This window comes from Callorhinchus milii, unplaced genomic scaffold, assembly GCF_018977255.1.
Source record: "Callorhinchus milii isolate IMCB2004 unplaced genomic scaffold, IMCB_Cmil_1.0 Scaffold377, whole genome shotgun sequence".
In the NCBI taxonomy this organism is placed as follows: Eukaryota; Metazoa; Chordata; class Chondrichthyes; order Chimaeriformes; family Callorhinchidae; genus Callorhinchus; species Callorhinchus milii.
This window is the reverse complement of record NW_024705118.1, coordinates 40,305-67,818: the sequence shown is the minus strand read 5'-3', so window position 1 is coordinate 67,818 and position 27,514 is coordinate 40,305. Positions and strand designations below refer to the sequence as shown.

At 40.9% G+C, this 27,514-nt stretch overlaps 1 protein-coding gene across 1 annotated transcript; it reads right to left on the bottom strand.

Annotated features, from left to right (window-relative positions):
* LOC121852064 (pantothenate kinase 3-like) lies at positions 1-26,336 on the bottom strand (the record flags this gene model as incomplete). Its single annotated transcript, XM_042346179.1, is given in 8 exon segments — positions 1-126; positions 4,701-4,824; positions 11,440-11,616; positions 12,161-12,414; positions 13,882-13,916; positions 13,919-14,233; positions 22,632-22,854; positions 26,241-26,336. Coding segments are annotated over 8 exon segments (1,350 nt in total), but the record flags the coding sequence as incomplete, so codon positions are not given.
* Between the last annotated feature and the right edge of the window lie 1,178 nt (positions 26,337-27,514).

Below are 27,514 nucleotides of genomic sequence, written 5' to 3'. Positions count from 1 at the left end.
CTCATGCTCCAGGAACAGTGCTTTGAGCTGGCCCTTGGACCAGTAGTCCATGGCATAGGCCAGGAGCTTCATGGACAGCGTGTTCACTCGCAGGAAGTTTCCGACAAACACCACCCGATCGATTTTCTGTTCGCATTCCACACGCCCAACGTCAAGGGGAGAAAAATGGCACGCCAAGGAGCTCGGTTTATTGTGACGATAAGCAAAGGAAAGATCAACAAAATTACGTAATTGTTTTATAAGAAAATAAGAAATTCAACTACAATGGCGCAATTATTTACTGTGTACATTCGAATGGGAATACATATTTATTTAGTCTGTAATGTTAACCATCAAAACTGGAAGAAAGTCCCAATGTTCAACTTCCTTACACTAATGTGGCAGTGTTACACAAGTATAATTGGTCAAAACAGTTTGGCGAGCCAATACCACTACCAAAGTTAGCATCCGGTGAAACCAAAGGGGCTCGTGATTCAATGCCTCCATTCTTGGAACGAGGACAAGTACACTTCCTGCACTCAGCAGGACATTTCATTAGGTGGAAGGATATTCCGATTGCAGACACAAATTATGCAGACAATGAACACGAGTAGGACTATAGATGTACTTCTTAGAGTAAGAACTGCACAATAGCATACCTCAGATATGAGCATAGAGTTAAAGAGTTTGAAACATCCATTTGAATGCATACTGTATTTCACACCACCCTCTGAACAGCTAGCTTCCAAGTGTCATCTAACCCACCTTGCACTTTTTCCAAATCAACCACATTGATTCGTTTTGTTTGTCCAATAGCAATTTTATCATAAACAATGATCCCAGCCAGCTTGCTGCTCAGAATACGAACATTTTTGGGACATTAATTATTACAATTTCTACAATAAACATGCCTTTTAAACTTTAGATCTTTAGCTTAAGTTAATGTTTTGGCCAGACTTCTAAAAACATTGCATTGAGGTTTTTGGAGACACTGCTACCTTGGGATGAAATCAATAAGACATATGCTGTGCATGCCATCTTGACATCATTATTATTATTATTCATCCCATTAAACTCTTTGATGAATAGCAGGGGCAACAATGCTGGCATCTCGATTAACATATCAGAGTATGGTCATCAGTATGACCAAATTACATCCAGATGGCTAATCTCAAATTATTTTAAAACTTAGCAAAATAATTGTGGCACATTTATAAAAAAAATGCGCAGCAATCTTACGTTTTCAAAACACATCACATTTTTGTGTCGCTCTGTTGGAAGGCAAAGCTGATTTGCGATTGAAATAGGTTCAGTGTTAAAAATGTTTATTAATACCATGGCCAGATCGAATGATCAAGTTGTTTTGTGAAGTAAAAAACACAATGCAGCCTGATGAATCGTTTTTTTTTCCTTTTTCAAGTGTTACACAAATTGTTGAATGAAGCAAGCTAATTAACTGGGCAGTAACAATGGGAAACCAGCAGCACAGCAACAGCTCTCTCTCCGATGTGCTTTCACGTTGTACTGCAAAATGTCCAACGTTTTGCTCTATGGACTGCTGAACAACACAGCACAACCGTGAAAACCTACGTGGTAGGAATAGGAAATAAGTTGGATTTAAATGCACACCCTGAGTAATGCTTAACAAAAGGGAAAAACTGGAGTATGTATTTTGTTATCAATGTGCATGTGCAGAACTGACCATGTAAACCTCGCTATATTGCACATGGTGGTGTTTTACATGGGGGTCAGTGCAACACATGCAATGAAACATTCTTATACACACAGTATTTGTAGAATAGAATGCTTCTTAAAGCAGGATACTACAAGGTCTACGAAGATGTACATATGGATGTGGAGATGCATTTTACGAGCTGAAGCCTTTAATGATTTGAAGAGCTCCCCTTGCTCTCTCATAGCCCTGTACAATGCTGCTTGATTGAGGTGACAAGATAGCACTGTAAAGAGGCCGAGAGAACAGGGTAAACTGCCCAGCTCACTGTGAGAGACCTGAAAAATACAGTCTGAAATGATTCAAGCCTCTGATAATTCAATGCATAGTATCGATAATGCGTGGCGAATACATTGTTGAACAGTGTTATTTCCATTGTAGTAAATGCGAGTTAATTTTGTATTCTTGTTATGTCTTCTTCTTCTTGGTTCTTTCGGTAAAGTCACGTAGAAGGGAAGTAATAAAATAATAAAAATAAACATAATAAAACAATTCTCACGACGTTTCGGCCACAACGCAAGCAGCCGTCCTCAGGTGAAAACCAGGTCCGTCGAGGCGACAGAGTCTGAATGAAACAGCACACGAGCTTGGAGCATATATATAAGCGGGCGCATTGACAAAGGAATTTGCATATCAAAAGGAATTTAGCATATTTATGGAAATGCTAAATTCCTTTTGATATGCAAATTCCTTTGTCAATGCGCCCAGCTTATATATATGCTCCAAGCTCGTGTGCTGTTTCATTCAGACTCTGTCGCCTCGACGGACCTGGTTTTCACCTGAGGACGGCTGCTTGCGTTGTGGCCGAAACGTCGTGAGAATTGTTTTATTATGTTTTATTTTTATTATTTTATTACTTCCCTTCTACGTGACTTTACCGAAAGAACCAAGAAGATGAATCCCTGCAGTCACGAAAGCTTTAAATCGAAATTGTTATGTCTTGTGCGCGTGGAAGTACTCATCGTAGAACGATGGTCACCCACCCCCAACATCCCCACCTCCCCATCCCTGGAGTGCCCCCCCCTCACCCCCCGTATACCCCCTTTAAACCCAAACCCCCCCTTCCAACACCTCCCCCACACCCTGGAATTATGGCCTTCAGTCAATTAAAAAGTGTATATTAAATGCAGCATATATACCGCATTAAAAAATATACTTTTGGGTAAGCTATTCGATACATGTTATCTTGGGTCGAAAATAGATGGATAATTTCTTTCCAACTGCAAATGAATTATTCCTGTTCGACACTGCTTACCAAAAGTATGATGCAATGGCCTGCTAGATTTACACCGTGAAACTTCAGAGACTGTATTGACAATGATGTAGAAACACAGACTGCATTTGCAGCCTCAGCTGATACTGAGTGTATTAACCTGTAGGACAGCATTACAAAGCACATGGAACGTCACCCCAGTGTGTTGTAATATGACATCATGCTGACATTGAGAATATCCAAAAGAAACGGTGCACACACAAATAGTCTGTACCGGTGTATTATGTTCCACAATGGATCTGGAATATGCTTATGGTCTGATTTTTTATGACCAATGTTAATTATTGGCAGTTATGTCAAGAGGTTATATAAACACATGTTAAAAGAGAACTTCATTGAAGTGGCTAGCCAGAGCAGGCTGCATGAGAAACAAGGTCTTCATGTTACAAATGTAACTTTGCTGCAAACTTGTTATTTGTTTTTATTTGTAGTTGTTTTCGAGTGGCTGAGTAGCTTACCAGTCAGTGCTCTTGCCTCCTATAAACTATGAGTACAACACACTCTGCACACTGTGTTTGGCATCTGTGGCATCTGTTTATGTGAAAACTAACAATACAATGTTAATTATCTACAGCAGCTAATCATTAAGTAAGAAAGTCTATGGTTCAACTTTTTTGAAAAGGGGAGGTTAGGAAGAGTAGGCTACAGGGAAATAAGATTTTAGTGCTGAGAAGGTGGAAATTAAGAAAATGGTCAGTTATAGTTAGAGTTATAAAGTACTAAGTCTGGAATTCAACAGGGGGTGGTCAAGTCAGCATTGTGTATGAACAGAGGGAGTGAGTTCCAGACAATGGGGGTCTTCTTTTTTTCACGTGGCCTATGAAGGGTAACTAATAGATACTCAGTTGTCAATGATTTATCCATTTCATTTCTTTGTTTGGGAGCTGGAGGAGTGCAGATACACCGCCTTAAAATTTACATTCAGGCTGAGCCAAAGCTACACGGCCCATGGGTTGTAGTTCGTATAGCTGCAGTTGCACACAAGAAAGACTTAGATTTTGCACTTGTGCATTAGGTATCCACATCTTCTGTGGATGGAATAGATCCGGCCAAGTGCTGCCCACTGTTTCCGTTGACGACCAAAATTGAGCAGTCTGATGGCGGGGATCACCGAGCAAACAGCAGGAATAGCAGTATAGAAAGAGTCACCTTCCATTGAGAAGAGGTTGACAGAAGAATGAAAAAAGGCCTAATTTATTGCTCAAGGATGGTCATAATTGAAATAGAGATTACTCAAGTTTCATGTAAAAATCTAAACTCTGTGAAGGGTTTTTCAGTCACAAAGTGTCTTAAGCCACCGATGAGGAGCTTTATTGGTCAAAATGATATCATACATTCGCACGTGACAATCTTTTTGGATGGTGGAGGGTTAAATATGACAAGATTTTAGGCATAAAACTACCACGACGCCTAATCTGTGATGGCGAGATGTTAACTACCTCGCCTGGTATACAGGTCATGGGTTCGATCCCGACCCTGACGCCTGTATATTTGCAGTTTAAATGTTCTGCCCGTGATTGCGTAATTTTTTCTCCGGGTCCTCCGGTGTTTCCCTCCACATTTGTGGCCAGGTCACTTCTGAAAATGAGCTATACAGCTCAGTGAGCCTTACCTGGTAAAATATTTCATTTATTTAAATAGTAATACTTCAACCCAAAAGCAAATATAGATCTTTGTACTGACCACGAAAAGCCACGTTTTAAGGTCAGGGTTTACCTCGTTGAGGGCGCACATGCGTGCGATGGAGCCGATGTTGTTGGTGATGGTGACGAGAGTGGCCCTGGCCAGGTCCTCCCGGCTCACCGCCTCCCTCCTCTCCTTGCACATCATGTTCCCGAAGCTGTCCGCAAACATCGTGGTGCATCGGCAATCATGTCAAGCATTCACTCGGAGGTCAGAAATCTAAACAGTGGAGCACTTGAAGTGGATTTCTCGGGGATGGGAGTCAACCATACACACTGTCCTTTAAAAAAACACATTGGCGTGTATAGAATAATGAAAATTGTTATCGAACAAGTTGATCAAAAGGATACTTTCCATGATCATTTTCCCTAACCACTTTCTCTTTTTAGACAGCAATTTATCACGTTGCTTGTGCAATGCATTTCAAAATACAAAGTTTTTAAATGATCCGCATTACCTAATTTGCTATTATTTTTTAAGTTGAAGTATACTGCACAAGAAAACCTTGTTACTTGGTTTAGAACTGTATGTAATTATAAAAAACATGTTTATACTACTTGTATAAGTAGTGTAAGTTTATACTACTATAAGTTAATACTACTTATGAAGTCAAAACAAAACATTTAAAAAGAGAAAGATATTTTTTATGAGCTGACAAATGTGGCTTAGATGTTCTGTTGACAAGTGTACAAAAAAAGCACCGGACATTCATGAGCCTAAATCCGTGGATGTGTTTTGCCTTCAAAGGGGCTCACCAACATGCCACACCATTAGAACTAACATTTTCAGTGAGAATGGCAATTCACATTTATTAAAAGGTGAATAGATTTGAACATATAATTGATGGCACGTTCAGGAAAAAGGTTCTCAAAGTATTGTATATTAAGTTGTTGTTTAGATATTTATGAATATACATGTAATTCGCACCTCCAATTAGCATGGTTAGCTACATACGGTGTGAAAGAAGTTCAACATGGCATAAGGAATTTAAAACGTAAACTAGTTCATTTAACCATCAAGTATTGATACGCCTATATTATACTTACTACAACACTGTGATACACCAAACTCATACCATGATTTACTGAAAAAATAACAATTCCAGTAAAACCGAAGTTTCTTCATAGCTAATTCGATACTTGTTAGACATATGAGTGTAACTCTGCATCCATGGTAACCTTGGAACAAAACGTAACTTACTTAAACTTCACCCACTTTGTGCATGTCGTACCGAATTGCAGAACACTGGAGTACATTCTTACATGTCTGAGTGAAGGATTTATAGAAAAATCCAAATTAAATGGGGATTAATCAAGTAAAAAAAGTACGTGGGCTGCGAGCTTTTGAAAATTACTTTCTGTTGGAATTTCGCTAAGGCGAGAGAAAGAGGCATTCCCAACGCAGTCTACACGTAAACCGATTGTGTCGTACTTTGGCAGTCAAAAGAATGCACTGCAAACATAACTTAGGAATGTAATGGGGTAACAGAATAAAACCATACAACTAATATGATTATTAGTTCTGAGCGATCCCAACAAATTATCATGCGACTCTGAATAGGTTCCTGAGATGGGCGGAATTGCCAGGATTTCGATAAGAAATTGCCAAAGTATGCCATCTAGTGGTGAATCTCATAATCAAGAATTGAATCATTTGAGTGGATACCAAGGAATTGATATTCAAAATAGAAATGCTGTGAAAAATTCCAAGGCAGTCCAAGGGTCTCATTCAAAAGTGATTACTGAATTTCGATCCAAAAGAATGGGATTCTTCGACCGCCTAAGAATGGTGCATAATGTATGTTGGACTTCTCTGCGAAATAAGTTGAACATACATACAAAAAACGATCGGAGTTACCACTGAAATTATTTGGGGTCCTATATATAACTGCTAGGTTGTCAAATAATACCGATTAAATTCAATGGAGATTCCTGAATCTCTATTCAAATGAATGCAATCATTGAGGCGATTCTAAGGATAACCACAAGATAGAGTTATAACTGAGCACAAATGAGTCAAGAGAATGGAGATAGCATGGATTCCCCCATAGCAGAGATGTTGAGTTTCCTGGATGCATTTCCAACCAAAACATTGTAGGATTCTAAGACGATTCCTGCAGGAATTGCTGAGCGTTAATGATTACAGTACAGTACCCGGTTATTTTTTAAAGTGTTAAATTAATGGTACACAAATACACAACTAATCCATACATTTACATGTTAAATAATATTTCCCTTTGTCATAAAACCAATAAATGTACGATTATAACGGGCAATAATTTATATGCATCATTCATACGTTAGCATTTCAAGTATAAATACAAATGGTGTAACTTAGTGGAAAGAAAATACATAAAAAACACTAATAATGCAAACGTGGGGGGCCTGGCAACCACAGAGTCATGACCATGTTTTGTTGTCTTTTCCAATATTTTATCCCACTTGTGCTATTGGTATCCCATGCTAGAGAACAGTCCACAGAAGGAGATATCACAAAACTGCTTTTAAAATCTCAAGTGCAACTCAGGGGCAACACTTCCTCACCTGCCCGGCTATATTTTGTCGCATGACAGAAACACCAATATACATATAAAGTAATAGACCTGGATTTTAGCCTGATTAAGTGCAAAACCATATTTATTTGTACGTATTTTGTACGGTCATTGTGTCCGGGCAGAGACCAACAACTCACGAGGGTAGAGACCCCGGTTTAATTGCTGGCGGCAGAGACCCTGGTTGACTCGTGAGCCGCTGCCCGATCAAACCGTGGATTCTCAGCAGCGCCAGCTTGGCACCCTGACATCGGAGAGCCACCTGGTCACCTCCTTAACAGCAATGGTTTATTGTTTCAAGCATATATTTTCAGTATGTTCATATGAAAGATAATACTCGTAAAGCAAGAAAAACAGCTTTCTCTAAGCAGTGGCCAAACTGGTAAAATAAAAATGCCAAACTGCAGGTTTTATAGGCTTACTCAAATATCTCTTAGCAAATTATGGATGCCGAAGTTAGTCATGTAAGATGTTTTATGTACTCCACCATGCTAGTTAGTGTGGGTTGGTGAAGGGTGGGACCCAAAACTGGTTCAGGCATTACCAATGATATTAGCAGTGGCTGGGAATCGAACTAAGGCAGTTCTTAGTGTAGTGTGCTAACCACTGCATATCTGCTCTACTTCTGAAAGCTCATAACAAATGTCATAACCACATTCATGTACTAAATACCTTTATACTCAACTGGGTAGTTGTTTGACTGCATATGAAGTGCTGTCTAAAAGTGGCAACATTCTCCCCTGGTGGACACATACTTTATTCACAAATTTGGCCACAGCACGGGCATACACTGGAAGTTTGGATTTTTTTTTAAAGATTATTATCATTACATATATCTGTGAAAAGGAACAAAAAGCAGAAGGCTCAATGTTTTCTTCGTGGACAGACAAAAACAGTAATTTGTAATTCACAACACATCATCGAGATAGCAGAGATGAAAAAAGAAATTGCAGATCCTCAATCTCTATTAATGGAGGATGATGCCCATTCGACCACCCAGCTACCTATTTAATGACCTAGGGATAAACCAGAGCCTGTATTTAGCGTGCACCTTGATAATCATTTAATTGACTTGTGAAAGCAAAGTGCCCACCAAGTTATTCAAGTTCTCCATGTGCCAAAAACGTAGCGATCGGACGAATTGCAGCGTTGGCGTGACAGAAAGCCGCATCATGTGACAGCACTGGCATGGTAAATCATAAGCGTTGTGATGCAGTGTCATTTTTCAAGGGTGTCACCATGTTCTGCCTAAGGACCCGGGTCACAGGCACGCAACTTTGCCCACTACCGTAATGGAAGTGACATTCCGTAGTTGTTTACTGTGCACTACTTACACGAACATTTAAAGCTCACTCCACTTTCAATCAATCACAATACAGACTAGATCGAATTCAGTAAAAAAATATTTCAAGAGCCGCAATGCACGTTGTGAATATGACACTGTGGTGGTCCTTAATAAACAACGTCACGAAGCAGCAGCCCTGCTTCGGAGCCGCAGGTAGCCGACCCTTGGACTATATGAAATCAACTAATCGTGTCCAAAGTGGATACCGGTTACAAATCTGGTTGAGTGTAGCTGAGAAGGGTGTTCTTTAAGCATATACACAGAACATGATGATTAAGAGCTTTGCTTAAGCTGAACAGTACAGGCAGTGAATTAAAATACTATTCCGATTCATGATATACAATGTAATATATCAGGGATGTTCAAAATATTTTTGGGAACATGTAATTAGATATATTTAGTGACTTACACATAGAATTATTTTAAACAAACTGCAGTCACCCTTTGCATTACAGAACTCATTATATTATAAGCTTAGTAAAAATACATGGCTTAAATGTAAGCCGATAATTAGCTATACTTAATTGTCTAAAATGTGTAGTGTTTATTGTACATCCAATATTCATATCCCCTAGTTATTTAGGTTCACGCTTGGATTCAATAATTTTTTTTACAATGTGATGAATGAAGTGGCCACTTATGGCTACAGGGATTATGTGTAGTATATAGAAATAACAAGTAATATTTTACATATGTAATTTTAGGCTACATCTTTTTTTTATTTCATCACAATCAAAGCATTGTTATAATCCTAATTATAATATTAAAAAACGCTATATGATATCTAAATTATATTACATGCACAAGACTGATCTTTTCAGTTTCTGTACTGCCACTGATTCTTAGAAAATGTATGAATCTTATAAAGGTAATCCATTTAATAATATGAGCCAAGAATGTCTGTATGTAATGCACGTGACGTCACTACACATCGACCAGCTCCCTCATTATGTTGAGCTTTCTTTATGGAAAGTAAAGCTAATAACTAAATCTACACAGCAACTAATATAAGCCAAAAAAGGCTGTGTGTGCGAGTCCCGCATGTGACGTCACTCCACATGCGCCCCCACCCCCCTCGCTATTATTTATGTGTGCCTGGATTGTTTTACTAAAGCAGAAGGTCGAGCGGCTATGATAATTTTTTACGCAAATTCGCTTTTGATTTTACGTATCTTATAGAAAGTTAAGGAAATAAATATATTCTACGCCGTATCACAGTGCATTTGGTGCCTTAATTTATTTCTTCGGCACGTCTCACAAAAGGTAAGTCTACTTTACTAGTCCAAATATCGTATACCGAGAAATCTTCCACAGTCCTAAATTTCATTTACGGTAATAAGTTAAGAAAATGTTCTTTATGTGATACATTTCCTAATAAAATTATCAATCACACAATAAAACGTTAATTTACATATTAAATATTACAGCTTCCGTCCTAGGATGGAATAACAAGCTAGTATATGGATAAAAACGACAAACATATTGTCCTAACATCTGGTTTTTCTTCACTCTGTTAGAAAGCCACATTTTGTTCTAAATGTTTAAAAGAATTCACAATGTTTCGGCAAAGCATTAATGTGTCACTGAAGACAGGCAATAAATCTTCTATACTCACTTGGTAACTGCTGTTAATATTATCCTGGTCAGGCAAGCATTGCAAAATAGTTCTCACACCTTAATGGCTCTGACAAAGTAAAATAAAACTTTATTAGCTTTTTTAATGATAGGTTTTGTCTTGCTGTGACATTGAAAAATCACGTTATACTCCTTGCACATGCTGCCATCTACAGGCGCTGCTACTATAAATGTACAAAGATCAAATTAATGTGCCATTTTACTGCATTGATGAAAGACAGTAAAATAAAAAAAATGAATTTTGTGAAGATTTGACATTAATGGATATAAACATTGCTAATGCTAAGCAGCATTCAGAATCAGACTATTTTTTTATCCAGGAGAAATCCGATGAGCCATGCAGCTCTTTTTCACAGATTTCCAGTAGGGGCGGGTCAGAAAGTTCCAACTCCTGTACTTGGTCTATTTTTTATGGGCATCACATTTGAAAATCCCTCAACTTGAAACACATTTACCAGTCGACTGGTAATAGGCTATACATTATTATTTACTGTTATATATGCCAAATGTGTGAGCACCATATATCAAATATACAATCTGAAAATGGTCTTGGGACCCCATAAGCATTACAGGCGTAACTGTGATCTATTGTCAGAACCATCACTTAAGATAGCGGCATACCCACAAACTTACCTTGGTTGTATGCAGTCACCACAATGGTTACTTATAGATTATGGGAAATGCAAATTGAACCTAGTCGGTTTGTATCATACAGACCTGCAGATGAGCAAGACTGAATTGTCCAATAGAATAAGACCCCAATGTGCTCACACTCTTATAGGTCTTTCACACTGCTAGTCAATATCCCTGACCTGAACCAAGTCATCAAGTGAAACCTGTACACTGGAGTCCAATTAATATATATCGAGAGTGGTTGTTGGTAATTGAACCATGAGATTGCAGAGAAAATACCCGAGACTATGTAGCTTATAAAAAGTCATGGCTAATATCCCCCAATGTCCTGATTTTTTAAAACCGTATTGATATCCCAGACTCTGCACACGAAACCAGGAGTGTACAATTACACTTATCGAGGGCCACAATTGCCTTCTGGTATTTTGGTCCGACTGAGCTCTGAATTACTTAATCAAAACCCTCAACGCAGGTGGTCAAGCATTTGGAGATTTCAAGTTATCAATAAAACCTGTAGGATGGCACCCCTTCATGGCTCCAGTTGTACACCGCTAGCACAAGACATTGCTACGACAATTAGACTTACCCAGGGCAGCCAATGAACCCACCTGGAAGCTACAGTAGAGCCGGGAAGGCCAAAGCGACCGTAGTCGCCTCCATAGATGTCTCGCACGAGCTTGTCCACGTTGGTGCTGTCCCCTCTCTCGGCAAGGGACAGTGCCTCCTCAAACGTTTTGCACCCCGTCAGCAGGCAGCTGAGCCCCAGGAACGTGCCGCCTCCCAGGCTGCAAGAGCGAATAGGGCAGCAACAACAAAAGCAGTCATGTTTAAAGGATCGCTATAGACGATTGGAGAATAATAAGTACAATGGATTTTGCACTCATTTCTGATGACAATGTAGACCTGCAGCAGCCTATAATACCTGTTCTATGCATGAGGGCCACTCATCCAAGTGATATCCTTCTCGTGAATATCCATATTTCCAACTGCCCTATGTGTATTCACTCAATAACTACCACCTATGAAATACCTGGACCTATGACCAAATCACCCAGAATAGAGACACTAAGTCAGGTCGAGTCATCTGCACACTGCTTGGATGAGTGACCACAATGTCCAAAAGCGGTAAACAGCAGTGCAGCAGAATCACTCGCACTGCACTCCCACTACTCCCATTAAGTCACACTGACCAGCGTGGTGAAGCATGGCTAAATATCCATCACGACTCATGACGCAAGGGGAGGCCCCTCATCCAGCAGCGGATTGGAAAAACCAACCATACCACGTACCAAGACCTTGGATATGATAGCACAGGACAAGGGGATGCACCTCGTGCCGGTGACGCGCTTGTAATTGTTGGGCGAATGCACGGCCAGGATGCTGACGCCCGAGCCGATGTTCACGAGCAGCAGGGGGTACAGGTCCCCCAGCACAAAGGGGGTCTTTTGGCAGCGCTCGCGCTCCGTGGGGTTTGAGAAGTAGTAGCACTCGGCTACGCCATTGAAGCCCACCGAGTCGATGTAGTGCACGCCCTGGATGAGGCAGTCGAGCTCGTCCAGCTTGCGCAGCTGCAGCTCGGCCATCTAGTGGAAGCGAGAGCCCAGTGCTTACTGCTGCTGCTGCCAGTGCTGTTTGGAACCATAAACTATTTTTATTTGACCAGGTAAGACCCACTCAGCTATATAGATATTTTTCACAAGAAATCTGGCCACAAATGACATCTCAACTAAGGCGCTTATGTGGACATTTGTTGCAGCCAAATACTAAATGTATGTTGATTCTAAAGTGAGGGAAAAACCGGATGACCCAAAGAAAAATCCATATGACCAATGGGGAGAGAGACGTGCAAACTCCAAATATACAGGCGTCCGGGTCGGGATCAAACCCACAACTTCTTGCATACCAAACGAGGAATAATAACATCACGCCAGCGTGGCATTGCAAGAGCCCCACTATTCTTGCATCAAATTTTTGTTTTTTACCACATTCTCTGGAGATGAGCCCAAAGGCTCAAAAAAACGCCAGCAGCAACACACATGACATATTAAACTATAATAGATGGCAGTTACGACATTCCTTGCATTTAGTAAGGTTATAAGGATTTGGGAACAAAATTATGGGAGGGAATTCCAAAGTCGAGCAGTGAGAGGAATTAAGTAGTAAGGGAAAGTGCAGTTTGGTGGCGGCACACAACATGAATGGGATGAATTGGTCAGTTTGGCAGGCCGAGTCCTCAACATGGGAGTAGGAACCAATAGGGAAGGTTACGGAAATGCTCGACAGTTTATGGACATTAATTGCACTATTTATTTCTGTATGGTATTTGCACTCCTATTCCTAATCATTCTACTTTAGGGATTACACATATAGGAATATTTTTTTTGAAGTTTTAGCAACATTCTCCATATTTTGTTATATTATGTCCTGCTTTTGTTGCATGATGTTCAACATAAAGTTATGATTTTTTTTAAAGGTGTTTTTCACGCAATTTATTGGTTGCTGCAAAACTTCTTTAGGTTTGACCAATTTTGCAACATCCCCCTGTTGTTGAGTGCTCACTGGTATGCAAGACATTTTAAATATGTACAAAACATCCTAAGTAATATATACACATGCAACTACTGAGCTAAAATATTTTTCTTACATTAAACATTTATGAAAAAAGTGTGTTTTTATTGAACTTCACATCTACTTGTTTACAATTGAGTTTTCCCAAACGGTGTCTGTACAATTAATATTTAAGAGGTCAATCGCTGAATATCCACAATTAAGAGTCGTGATTCACTTTAAGAATCACATTTATTTCAGTATTGTAGTGAATATAGCAGCCTCCAGTGGCTGGAAGGGATCACATACTCTCATTTCATTCAACATACACAATTGATAAATGTTGATTTTACAAAAGTGATGTATGGATCACGAGCTGGAAGAATTCATGTCAATTATAAATCGATGCATCGTGACATCCCTATTTGTCTGGGTAAGACTTGTAAAATGTATCTGTAAAAAACACACTCTCCCACACAGCCAGTCCCCTGCATTGCTCATACCGTGCGGAAGTCAAGCTCAAACTTGTAGGCGCCCCTCCCGTGGCGCAGAGTGCGGTGTGCAGGCTGGAGAAGTGCTTGTCCCGACCCATGGCCAGGAAGGCCGGCATGTCAACCGTTGGGAAACGGATGAAGTGCAGGCTACCCGTCCGGCCGCACATGGTAAGGCCATGCAACTCCAGATGCACGTCGCGTACGCCCGTCTGGCCGTAGGCAACGTGCGATGTCAGGTAGTGCCGGATACTCTTCAGGCTCTCCACCTCCTCCTCTTCCTCCTCGGCCGTGATGTCCTTCGGCTCAAAGTACACCAGCTTGACAAGCGTGCCACCAATGTCCAGGCCAAACCACGGGAACGCTGCCGACAACAGGGTGGTCACTTCACCATGTGCGACTTAACAAGCGAGCGATGCCATAGTTGCCCAAAGACTACGTGAAATTTGGCAATACCACTGATAATATGTTCTATTTTACACAAAGCGAGAGTTTTTATTTGAGTTGCAACAAATGCTCGTGGCAAGTATTAGGTGAAATAGACTGGAAGCAATCCTGTGAAGGGTAAGCTCTCCAGAGTTTTCAGCAGTCCACTGCCTACCAACAATCCAGCGTCCCTGTCAAAATCAGTTGCCACCCAGCTGCTGTGTGCATTAGTAATATAGCCTTTTAATATATATGCTCATGACTCATTTAACCCATTAAAACGTCTTTATTTTATTTACTGCAATGTCATATATGCTACATTACAAATTTAAAACGTGAAAGCACCTGACATAAATCCTTCCAGTGATGTTTTACATTAAAATGCCTTTTGTCCAACAAGCTGATTGACATCTTGACCAGTAAATAATACGTGTTACGCCAAGCGTAACTTCAGGCGATGTATAGATGGCCATCCTCCACCATCGAGATCACTTGAGATACCAATAAAGTGCTACTCTTGTGAGAAAAAGTCGTCGAACCATGACACGAGAACAGACACAAGGTAGTTATTAGCATATCTACTCTGCAAGTGATTAGGATGTTGCCCAACAACTCACTGGAGAAGGAAACCCCCCTCGATTTATACACGTGCTCGACTCAATGTGAAATTATCTCAAAAAAGCATAAAACTAATTATAGAATGGGCATGTTTACCAACAATAATTTGAAAAACAAGTTTGTTAGTTGGGTACAGATTAAATGAACATAAATATGTAAATGCTTACGAATGTAAAACATGGGCTAAATATATTGTTTCAATGTAGCATTACATTGTTTCTATGTCGTTTCATCAACTATTCTTTTTTCGTATGGCATTTTGGGGGATTGCAACAGATAACAAAATGATGACGATATTTGATATCCATTCCACTGCTTCAGGATTCACATGGCAGCCTGTGAGCTGTACAAGGGATCATATGCCTCGCATTACCTGTGCCGAGTGGCTTATTTGGTTATAGGAGTTACAGTGAGGGAAAGAAGTATTTGATCCCCTGCTGATTTTGTACGTTTGCCCACTGACAAAGAAACGATCAGTCTATAATACAGGTAACGAGCTGAGATTAGGAGCACACTCTTAAAGGGAGTGCTCCTAATCTCAGCTTGTTACCTGTATAAAAGACACCTGTTCACAGAAGCAATCAATCAATCAGATTCCAAACTCTCCACCATGGCCAAGACCAAAGAGCTCTCCAAGGATGTCAGGGACAAGATTGTAGACCTACACAAGGCTGGAATGGGCTACAAGACCATCGCCAAGCAGCTTGGTGAGAAGGTGACAACAGTTGGTGCGATTATTCGCAAATGGAAGAAACACAAAAGAACTGTCAATCTCCCTCGGCCTGGGGCTCCATGCAAGATCTCACCTCGTGGAGTTGCAATGATCATGAGAACGGTGAGGAATCAGCCCAGAACTACACGGGAGGATCTTGTCAATGATCTCAAGGCAGCTGGGACCATAGTCACCAAGAAAACAGTTGGTAACACACTACGCCGTGAAGGACTGAAATCCTGCAGCGCCCGCAAGGTCCCCCTGCTCAAGAAAGCACATATACATGCCCGTCTGAAGTTTGCCAATGAACATCTGAATGATTCAGAGGACAACTGGGTGAAAGTGTTGTGGTCAGATGAGACCAAAATGGAGCTCTTTGGCATCAACTCAACTCGCCGTGTTTGGAGGAGGAATGCTGCCTATGACCCCAAGAACACCATCCCCACCGTCAAACATGGAGGTGGAAACATTATGCTTTGGGGGTGTTTTTCTGCTAAGGGGACAGGACAACTTCACCGCATCAAAGGGACGATGGACGGGGCCATGTACCGTCAAATCTTGGGTGAGAACCTCCTTCCCTCAGCCAGGGCATTGAAAATGGGTCGTGGATGGGTATTCCAGCATGACAATGACCCAAAACACACGGCCAAGGCAACAAAGGAGTGGCTCAAGAAGAAGCACATTAAGGTCCTGGAGTGGCCTAGCCAGTCTCCAGACCTTAATCCCATAGAAAATCTGTGGAGGGAGCTGAAGGTTCGAGTTGCCAAACGTCAGCCTCGAAACCTTAATGACTTGGAGAAGATCTGCAAAGAGGAGTGGGACAAAATCCCTCCTGAGATGTGTGCAAACCTGGTGGCCAACTACAAGAAACGTCTGACCTCTGTGATTGCCAACAAGGGTTTTGCCACCAAGTACTAAGTCATGTTTTGCAGAGGGGTCAAATACTTATTTCCCTCATTAAAATGCAAATCAATTTATAACATTTTTGACATGCGTTTTTCTGGATTTTGTTGTTGTTATTCTGTCTCTCACTGTTCAAATAAACCTACCATTAAAATTATAGACTGATCATTTCTTTGTCAGTGGGCAAACGTACAAAATCAGCAGGGGATCAAATACTTTTTCCCTCACTGTACCTGATTTTCAGCCTGGCCACCCTTAGAAACAGTAATGAAGTTTAGGGGTCAAGATGGAAAATCCACGCAGCCTAAGGGAAAATATCCAAACTCCAAATATACAGGCGTCAAGGTCGAGATTGAACATACCACCTCCTGTATACCAGCGGAGGTATTTAACATCTCGCCATTCCAGGAAGAGGCAAAACATGGCTTGGGTCTGGTATCTAGTCGCTGTGGGAATGCAGCGTAACATTGTTAAATCATTGCCATTAAAATTGCGTGTCAGCTAGACTCTATCTTCACCTACATGGCAAGCAATAGTTAAACTGGCATCACCAGTCACTCAGCAAAACGCAGTTTGAACCAATATGCAGGTAAACTTCAACAGTATTTAAAAGTTGTACATATTCTGGGACCGTTAGCATGTATAATTGGGAAGCAGCCATTGCAGAGGCCTCTCTTTCCAAGCATAGGACGCTTTGTACTCTGTGCTGTTGTGCCCATCAAATGGCCATGAGAGTCAGTATTAGGTTTCTGACCAGTTAACCTTGAATTTAAGTACAGGCACTACTTATAGGCAAGCTATGCTGCCATGCAATACATCATCCAACATAACAGTCTTCTGGACCAAAGGTTAACTCGCATTGTTTGAACTGGAAGTTTAGCCTTTGTTGCACACATGCATCTATTTATAAATTGATCTAATTTAGACAAATAACCATTATGATAGCTTGATGCAATGTCTTTATCAACCAATACGATACATAAAGGTGGAGTGCCAGAGCAGTGTATTTATACACTGCACAATTATCCTAAAGACTTGAGTTAAATTTTGATTTAAAGTTTTCGTGACTGCAGGGATTCATATTCTTGGTTCTTTCGGTAAAGTCACGTAGAAGGGAAATCATAAAATAATAAAAATATAAAACAATTCAATTCTCACAACGTTTCGACTGCAACACAAGCAATCATCATCAGGTGTGAAATCCACAGCAAATCGAAACGTCGTGAGAATTTTACTGTTTAATATTTTTATTATTTTATTATTTCCCTTCTACGTGACTTTACCGAAAGAACCAAGAATATGGTTCTGAGTTCCCACCCTTTCACCAACCTGCAATGACCAATGTGGTGAAATATGGTCAAAACCCCCCCATGATGTGAGTTCTTCATCCAGCAGTGAATCGACAAAGGGATGAAAAGAACGATAACATACTTTTTGTAATATATGTACAATTTTGTTTAGAATTAAGTTACAGTATTATATATGATGGGGAAAAGTGCTTGTTTGGTTTGAGTGTGTAAGTTATTAAAGTATTTATCCAACTAAAGGGTGACATGATATGGCAACATTTATCGGTCAAGGTTACGCGAGTTTTCAAGGACACCACCGCTGCTGTGAGTCAAAACTTTAGTTTTTTCATAATCATCAACTCTACACAAAGGCTTCAAGAGTCTCTGTGGATACATTAATTCTATCAGCGTAAAACAAAATTTAACAGGGTATTGTTGTTATGACATTACACTTACATGGAGGTTTATACCTGCACGCTGGAAAAAGGCCCACTTGTAGTAATCATAGTTTAAAGGTCACACTTACAGACATAGCTTGCTTGGGTTTGCAGCAGTAAAATTATGGCATTGAGAATTAATTTCATTCTAGACATTATAGGGCAGTTAAATACAGTCCTGTGTACCACAAACTCCCTATTACAGTCTGTATACAACAAGATATTCTCAGGCAGTGCTCATTTTAGCTTTCGTAAGCAATTTTATACAAGCGTTAACACTCAAAAAACATGCTCAATCACACGTAAATTATTTATGTAAATTATGCAAGCATTAGGTTGATGTGCAATGCACCATTAACTACATCTTTGTGGTAGTGGTTTCTGTTTTTTTTTGGTTGACCTGGGTGCAATACATATGAAACGTTTATAGTATTATATATTTTATAGGCATCACAAGTAAACATAAATAAACCTTTTAAGTGAAAGATCTTGGACTGTAAAAATGGTCAATGTAACTTGTATTGAAATATTTATGCGCAAAAATGTGAAATCTGTAAAGAAAATGTATCTTAATTCAGACATCGGCAATACCAATAAGCTTTGATCACTCACTGCCAAAACGCTAGCATCACTGATGCTCTTTATGCACAAACTCAAGACTACCGTATTCAAATGAGCACAAATGGCTTTGAAATTTTGATTAAACTACTTTGTAAATGGTAGTGGTCTTGACAAATACACATGTACTGCACAACATCATGATTTTGTGTACGAAGTAACATCAAAAGACTTAGAACTGCTCAAGTGACATGTTTAAGTTTTCAGCTGGTATGTAAGTGTAATGACAGGATGCCACCTGTCGGCCAGGAGGGGTAATCACGGGTATGGCCGCGTTATATAATAACAACTAGAAGGGGGCGTGTCTGGGTTAAACGTCAAGGGCGGTGTCAGTCGGGAAGCTCCGGGAACCTGCTCAAAGGCTCTAGAACGGGGCGTGGCCGGAGGCGGGGCCTGGCCACGCCGGGAAGTGTATAGGGGGGACGTAAATGAAGGTTCGGGGCTGTCACGGGGTCCCGGCTCCTGGCTGCGTCGTTGCTCGCCGTCATCTCTCTTCGTCGTCCGGCCGCATGGCCGATCCTCTGCACGGCTCCCATCGTCGTCATCGCTACATTAGTCAACCAGCTATGTAGTTAGACGCCGACGATGGGGCTGTGTAAAAAGGTCGGCTGTGTGGAGCTATGTTTATATATATCGCCCAGTGTTTGTGTCCAAGTGTGAGAAATAAATAGGAAGCCCTCTACACGTTGTGTCTCGGAAGTCGCTCATTACATAAGTATTAAGGTTTTCTGCAAAAAACAATAGATTCATTGTTTAATTTTGAAACCATTTTAATAATCCAATATCCATCACAAGAAGGCTTCTGCGTACATCAATACATTTGGCCAATTTACTTTTCAAAACTTGTTGAAATCGGTAAAAACAATTAATAATTGCATACAAAAGTACTTGAAAGCTATAGCAATGATATTGCTAATAAAATACAATATCATAGAGTCAGGTACTAGAACAGTGTTTGTTGTGGGACTTGTTTGACCAAATTCACCATGCAGGCCACTTGGGCTGGTAGAGAAGGCACTCAGCACCAGTTCAGATATTTTACTCACCCCTTCCTGTCGTTAGTCTTAGCTAACAGGTAGCAGAGTTCATATCGCAGTGTCCTACCGACTGCGCCACCTCTCCACCCCTCATTATATAGCAGAGTTTAGAATAATGTGGGTTTTTACAAATAACAATGTTATCATGTATTTTTTTTGAAAATTATTACTCTGGCCTATATGCTTTCTGAGAGACACTCTCGTGAATATCTGGAATGGAGTACAGCAGACTACATACACACATGTACCTCCAATTAGCATGGGTGTCTAGGTACGGTTCGAAAGAAGTTCAACACACATACATGTACAAAGGGTGATCTGATGGTTATTTAAAGAACAAAACAATGGCAATTCATAAATGCTACCTTAAAAATATTATTAAAAGGAAAGTCAATTTGATATGAGGTCAATGTCTGCCATCACGGCACAACTCGAGAGCAGAAAAACGGGTTGTTATTGTTGATGTCAGCACAAAGGTAATCATCCAGACAGTACACTCAGCATAAACAATGATAGATATAAATTAATCCTTATACACGGGGGGAAATGTATTGCATTGCCAAGTTTGATCAACTGTCAATGAAGCCAAGGATTGTTCAATACACTTTAATGTGCACACCACCACCCCGTGCAAAGTCCTTCAAAATCAGAGAAATGCTGTGCTTTAGTAGTATCACTATTAAAACACACGATGGCGAAAAAGGCAACGAAAGCAATGACAGTTGCATTAAAAACCAAGGTGGAAGGGGTGGTTAAGGTTAACCCATGAAACATACTCCATGAAACATGCTAAATAATCAACTCATGGACATTTTGATTACTTTAAGTGCATAACAGTCTGCACGCTTGAATCGAATCCACGTGCAACTGTCTATAGCTATCGAACTGTGAAACTGGCTCAATTATGAATAATATTAAATGCTTACTTGGGATATCTGTGGTAAATAATAAACATTGGAAAGTAAATCACAAATGATGCTGGAAAATATTGACTAAGAGGGCCAAGAGGCCAATGAACTAAATGTAAATGTATACTTTTGAGGATAAAGAGCCTGGTGTGTGTTTATAATGTATGGCTCAATATTGAGTCACTTCATCAATAGGCTACAAAGTCCGTCCATCGGCAATTTACAACATTGATGAAGAAAGAACACTAAACGACGATGTATTACCAATTGATAATCCATCCATAAACAAGCATTTGGAGCTGCACTGTATTATATGGAAAAGCTTTACAGAGTGCATATGCAGTATACGCAGACAAAATATCTAAACCCTTAACCATTATGGGAATAAGTTTCCCCCTTTTTTATGGCAACAAAACAAGTATTAAGATATTCTTGGTTCTTTCTGTAAAGTCACGTAGAAGGTAAATAATAAAATAACAAAAATAAAACATAATAAAATACATGATTATGTGACTTTACAGAAAGAACCAAGAAGATGAATCCATGCAGTCACGAAAGCTTTAAACAGGTGTTAAGATGTTAAAACACCAAACTGAAACCTTTTACAAGGAATCATGTCTGCATTAACCACAATACTTGTGGTGAGAATGCAAATACAATCTTGACTTAAAGCTTTCGTGACTGCAGGATTTCATATTATGGGGTCTTTCGGTAAAGTCACGTAGATAGGTTCAAAGAAAATAACAAAAAAACTACGACGTTTCGATCGCAACGTCTTCAGGAAGACGACCGCTTGTTAAGGGGTAAGAGTCACTATTTGCAAAATCAATGTCTAAGCCCAGGTTCTTCCTGAAGACGACCGCTTGTGTTGCGATCGAAACGTCTTAGTTTTTTGTTATTTTCTTTGAACCTATCTACGTGACTTTACCGAAAGACCCAATAATATGAATCTGGGCTTATACATTGATTTTGCAAACATTGACTCTTACCCTTAACATACTTACCAATGCATTGTTTATATTGTTTACATTGTTTATATTCGGCAGCGGGGCCCTGCGGTTAGTCCTCAATCGAAAGGTCACGTTTTCAAATATCTGCCAAGGGTCACCTTGGCGCATCACCTTTCATGGGTCGATATTCGTACTTGATGGGACGTCAAGACACACCCCCACACACTCGGAGCGATATGGGAATACTTTCCATAACCTAATGACGATTAGTGCCAACTCCTTTGCTCATTTTGAGCATGGAGACACTGTGATTTATACGTTGTTTTCAGTTATATGTCAGCATTTGTTGAAGATACTAAAGCAAAAACACACCCACTCCCTTCCCCACCAGCCCAACAAATCCTTCCACTATCCCCAAAACGCAATTGACCACCCAACAACGTTGCCTCCACTCAAATCATCCCCTCCAGTGCCACTAAATTGCCAATTAATACTCCATTGCCACCCCAAGTCACCCGATGCCCACCCCCCATCACGACTGCATTTCTCTTCAGCACCCCATTCACCACCTCACCACCACTCTCGCTCCACCATGAGCACCTCACCACCACTCTCGCTCCACCATGAGCACCTCACCACCACTCTCGCTCCACCATGAGCACCTCACCACCACTCTCGCTCCACCATGAGCACCTCACCACCACTCTCGCTCCACCTGAGCACCTCACCACCACTCTCGCTCCACCGTGAGCACCTCACCACCACTCTCGCTCCACCATGAGCACCTCACCACCACTCTCGCTCCACCGTGAGCACCTCACCACCACTCTCGCTCCACCACCTCACTTTCGCTCCACCACTTACGCGGCCTCCCACGGCGCAGCGAGTCGAGGCGCTTGCGCGTGGCGGCGCAGCAGCGCGGGATCTTGCTGGGCGAGCAGGGCGAGGCGAGGGGGGAGCGCGGCGAGGCGAGAGGGGATCCCGGAGCCTCCGCGCCGCGCCCGCATCGTCGGTGCTGCTCCCGGCGGTCGCCGCCGCCGTCGCCGCCGCCGCCGCGTCCTCCAAGCTGACGCTCGGCAGGCGGTGACTGCGGCAGCGGTGCAGCCCATTTGGCAGGTCCGTTCGCCCGCTCTGCTCCCCCATGTCGTGCTCCGACGGCTGCTGCATGTTGAATTCTATTCCGTTTGTGGAGGATTTTGCGTTAATTTGCAGGCGGCCCTCCTGAGGCGGAGCGCGCGTCGCCTCCGATGGGGACGTGCGGACAGTGCGCGCACTGTACGCGGAATGAATGCGCGCGGGTGACGTCATCACCAAACAAGATCTTAAAATATAATTAGTTTTAAACGCATTTTTATTAAGTATTATGTGTGCCCTTACGGTATAGTTTTTGTAAGTGTTTTGATTTATTAGTTCAAAGATTTATATTTTAAGTGAAAATGAAAAAAAGTTATGTTGCGGAAATTAGGCCGTGCTGTGATTGGTTGGTAGTTCGGCCAATCAGCGGCGCGGACTGCGGTCTCCGTGGTGATGGACCGCGTGCACTGAGGAAAGGGATGGGGGCGGTCCTTAATTAAATAGTTTACAATTTTAAAGATTTCAATTTTAATCTCAATTTTAAAGATTCTAATGGTATATCGATTTTTCCATGTACGTAATATATATTGTTTTACCAGGTAATGTCTACTGAGATGTATAAGTCTTATTTTAGAAACGACCTGGCCACAAATGATAGCTCAACGAAGTGGCTTATCACGTGGACATTTAAAGCAGCAGGGGAGGCTCTGCTTCTGCCTCCCCTGCCATACTACAATTAAAAATTGCTATTACGAAAAATAAAAAAGAATAATCTAATGAAATAAATATGAAGATTTCCCACTGATCTGTGTTATAAATGTCATTTCTGTACGATTCAAATCATTTTTATAGTCAAAATCGCCAAATTTGCGGAGCTCCGCTGCAAACAGAAAGAGGCGAGAGGTGAGGCAGCGACGAGCTCTGCCTCCCCTCTGATTGCGCAACCCTCAGTAACTGGATGGAGCGCGGGCAATAAGCGCGTGCCTGTTACTATCTCAGTATGTCACCAATGTGATGTTTGTAGACCCCTTAATTTCATGTCCTCGCCTTCCATACTCCAGGTGACTTATTTCACATATGTGTATTAAGATATTTAAGTTCGCTGGTCTCGGTGAGGCAACGCCCCCCTCAGTGTGTGAATCTGGCTCTAACACTAGCCAGTGCCTCCTACTCAGCCATTGACCTCACCGCACGTCACTGCTACGAAGAGACCCTAGTTAAGCACACACAATTAGTCTGTTACAAATGTTACAAATGTTAGTCGAGTCATTACCTTGGGCGACTCACCGTCCCAACTCTAGTGGTGAATAGTTATGCACTATATGCCTAAACATTTACGAGGCCATACCAACAAATATTCATTCACAGAGTAATATTGAGAATTAATATGCACGGTTATTAAAATGTGAATGTATTCTACTTTAATACAGTTAAACGAAATACAGTTGCCATAATAAATAAAGTATAGAAATAAAAAATGGTATACAGTGACTCGTTTGAGACTTGCTTACACTGCTATAGAATTTTAAAATACTGTACAGTGAGAATCGTGTTAGTCTTCAAGTAAATATTGACCACCTAATATGGCAGTAAAACAGGTAGTATGACTAGTAAACAACAATAATTTGCAAATATATTTGCAATTACGGTAACCTCAATATCAACAAAAGTGTGCACATGACGTTATGCATCCCCTTAACACCCCTCTATAACCTTGCATTGAAAGCTGTGCTTACATATGGCCAAATCTTTTAATTGCATCACTTGTCAATTCTGATGCCTGCCAACTCAACTCGTGTGTACACTACATATTTAACAATTTGCAGCTCTTTGCAAATCCACTTCTGGATGCACAAGTCACGATAAATGCTATTCGTGAAAATGGAAACATGTTCCCAATCACAAAGTGGTGTAATGTCATTATTACTATTGTCATCTCACAAGCTTTGTCAATCAAAAATCTCTCAATACTCATCAGCACATTCACTTTAATTCTTGCTTAAACCACAACCATCTTTAAATATTCGTCTTGCAACCACAAGATGGCAGTGTTCACGCATTGAATGTGTCAAAAAATGTTTAACGTTTACGATCACTGCATTCGGTAGTATATATTTAATCTAAATTGCTTCACTTGACCGGGAAAGGGTGGATAATAAATAGTGGTATATTTATTGTATCCTGCATTATATTTCACTATACTCAATACACAAACAGGCAGCACCTTCCTCTGTCGCTTGTCTGAAACAGCATCACGGTGATCTTTTATTACACTTTCTCAGAACACTTCACGCTGAGACAACTAAAGAGCAGGTCTTCAATACACTGTCATATAGTGTACAACTCTGCTCGGTTAACTAGTTCGCCTCATTGGCAAATATTTATTGTGTATTGTGCTGGCAAAAAATTGGAATGGCCAGATAGAAATAGTTGCCACGCTGATCACTGCAGGTTGGTAAATAAATTAATTGCACCACTGTGCTAACCACTGCACCATTCCCATACCAATAGGTGATACTTGAGCTAAATATATAAAAAAATAGTATCTCTGACTTTTAAGGAAAACAGTGTCTGTGCTCAATATTTGTTTTCTAGGTGGCACCTTCCTGTAAATAGGTGCTGCGCTCTGCTGTCTCAAATGAATATGAGACAAGCAGAACAATCATACTTATACATATTTTATGGAATATTTATTATAAATGACACATGTTATAGTAAATCTAGGCAACATTTGTCTTCTTAATACAGATGAGCTCCGTTGCACGCATGTTTTAAAAGGCTAAGTGATTTCTTAGAAGATTGGTCATTTATGTGTAGTCATATGGCAACCTTCCTAGATCGGATGGATGTCAAGCTGAGAGCTAAAAATACTCCTCATAATAAAATGTTACAGAAAAAGCACCGACCTTATATTTTAAACCATCACTATATGTCAAAACATGACACCTGCGCCGTTTAGCAGAGAAACGTCCTTTTCACCAACCGTTGTAATCCCAATTTATCTCACTGGCATGACATGCTGTGCTTGCCATTTGTGTAGAACCTTTAGTAAAAATCGGCGGTTCTTAAACTCCAGCCTTTAAACCTCATTTGGCCCAGATTTCCACATTCAACAATCAGCAGATATCTGCAAATGTACAATTACAGTATTGTGAATAATTAGCAGTGTATCATAATAAACATGTACTTTCGAAATGATGGGAAATATAAGTTTAAGAATTGAGAACCCTTACTATTATGACATTTGTATAATTATATTTTGAAATGCCTTAGGTAAGTATTGTTCTATACTTATCAATACACTTTTTTACATGCACGGAATGTGTCCACCGCAGAGATTGAGTGATGAGATCATATTATTTGCAGGAGCTAGATTGGCTGTGTGGCATTTTGTGGGACCTTGAAGGAACGCGACAGTTTGGGAAAACCTTCATCTAGCAGTCTTCTCTCATGGGTTGTCGCCTTGTCGTGGTAGAGAAGCTTGTATGCCTCCATGACCCAGAGAGCAAAGCTGGCAGGAGCTTTAGGCTCCCAGCAGGTCCAACCATGCCGGACTGGTCAAAGGGTAGAGGACAGAGGAAATGGACAATCCCTGGTCCTCCAGGTTGGGGGTTTGGTGTGGGGCTAACAACCCCACCCCGGAAAAAACTGAATTGTAATGTAAACTGCAGCAAGAACATATTCAATACAGGACCACTAGGAAGCACCAAGCCACGGAACTGGCAAGATGACCCTCTCCAATCAAAACCCTCAGAGGGATGTTGGAAAGGTGAAAGGGGGCCTCCTAGATCCAAAGCACAACATCAAGGCTGGAGCCTGGAACGTACTTTTCATGTACCAGACGTGCAAGATGGCCCAAGTTGTCCACGAGATGATACACTACCAAATTGACGTCTTCGAAGTGAGCGAGTGTCACTGGACTGGATCAGGTAGGATAATTTCATCAGAGTGGATACATCATCCTTCACTCTGGCAGGAAGGACGACAAACACACAGAGGGAGTGGCCATTATCATATCCAAGAACCATGCAAAATCACTCATAGAATGGGAACCAGTTAGCAAGAGACTCATCAGAGCACGCTTCAACTCTAATTTCTGCAAACTAACAATTATTCAGTGCTATGCACAAACAAATGACGCAGAAGAAAAAAACAGGATGCATACTATAAAGCCTTGAAAACACTGCCCTTCCGGACACCACATCATGACATGCTACTTATTACTGGAGACCAAAGTGGGGAATGACAACTCAAACCACAAACAGAACATGGGCAAACACGGATATGGATAAACGAATGAAAACGGCGAAAGACTTGCCAACTTTTGCTCATTAAACGGTCTGGTAATTGGAGGGACTATTTTTCAACATAAAAACAATCACAAGTTAACATGGACATCTCCAATGGAAGAGATCAAAATAAAATTGATCACATTCTCATAAATGGCAAGTGGAGGAAGTCACTTTTGGATATGAGAGCACATAGGGGGGAAAACGTGTATAGCGACCACCATCTCATCATCGCAAGGATCAGACTTAAGCTGAAGAAAACACAAGACTAAAAACCAGTACGAAAGAGATTGGACAGCAAAAGACTTAAAAACCCAGAACTAAAACAGAAGTTCAAGCTAGAACTCAGGAACTGGTTCAAAGCACTTCAAGATCTCAACATCA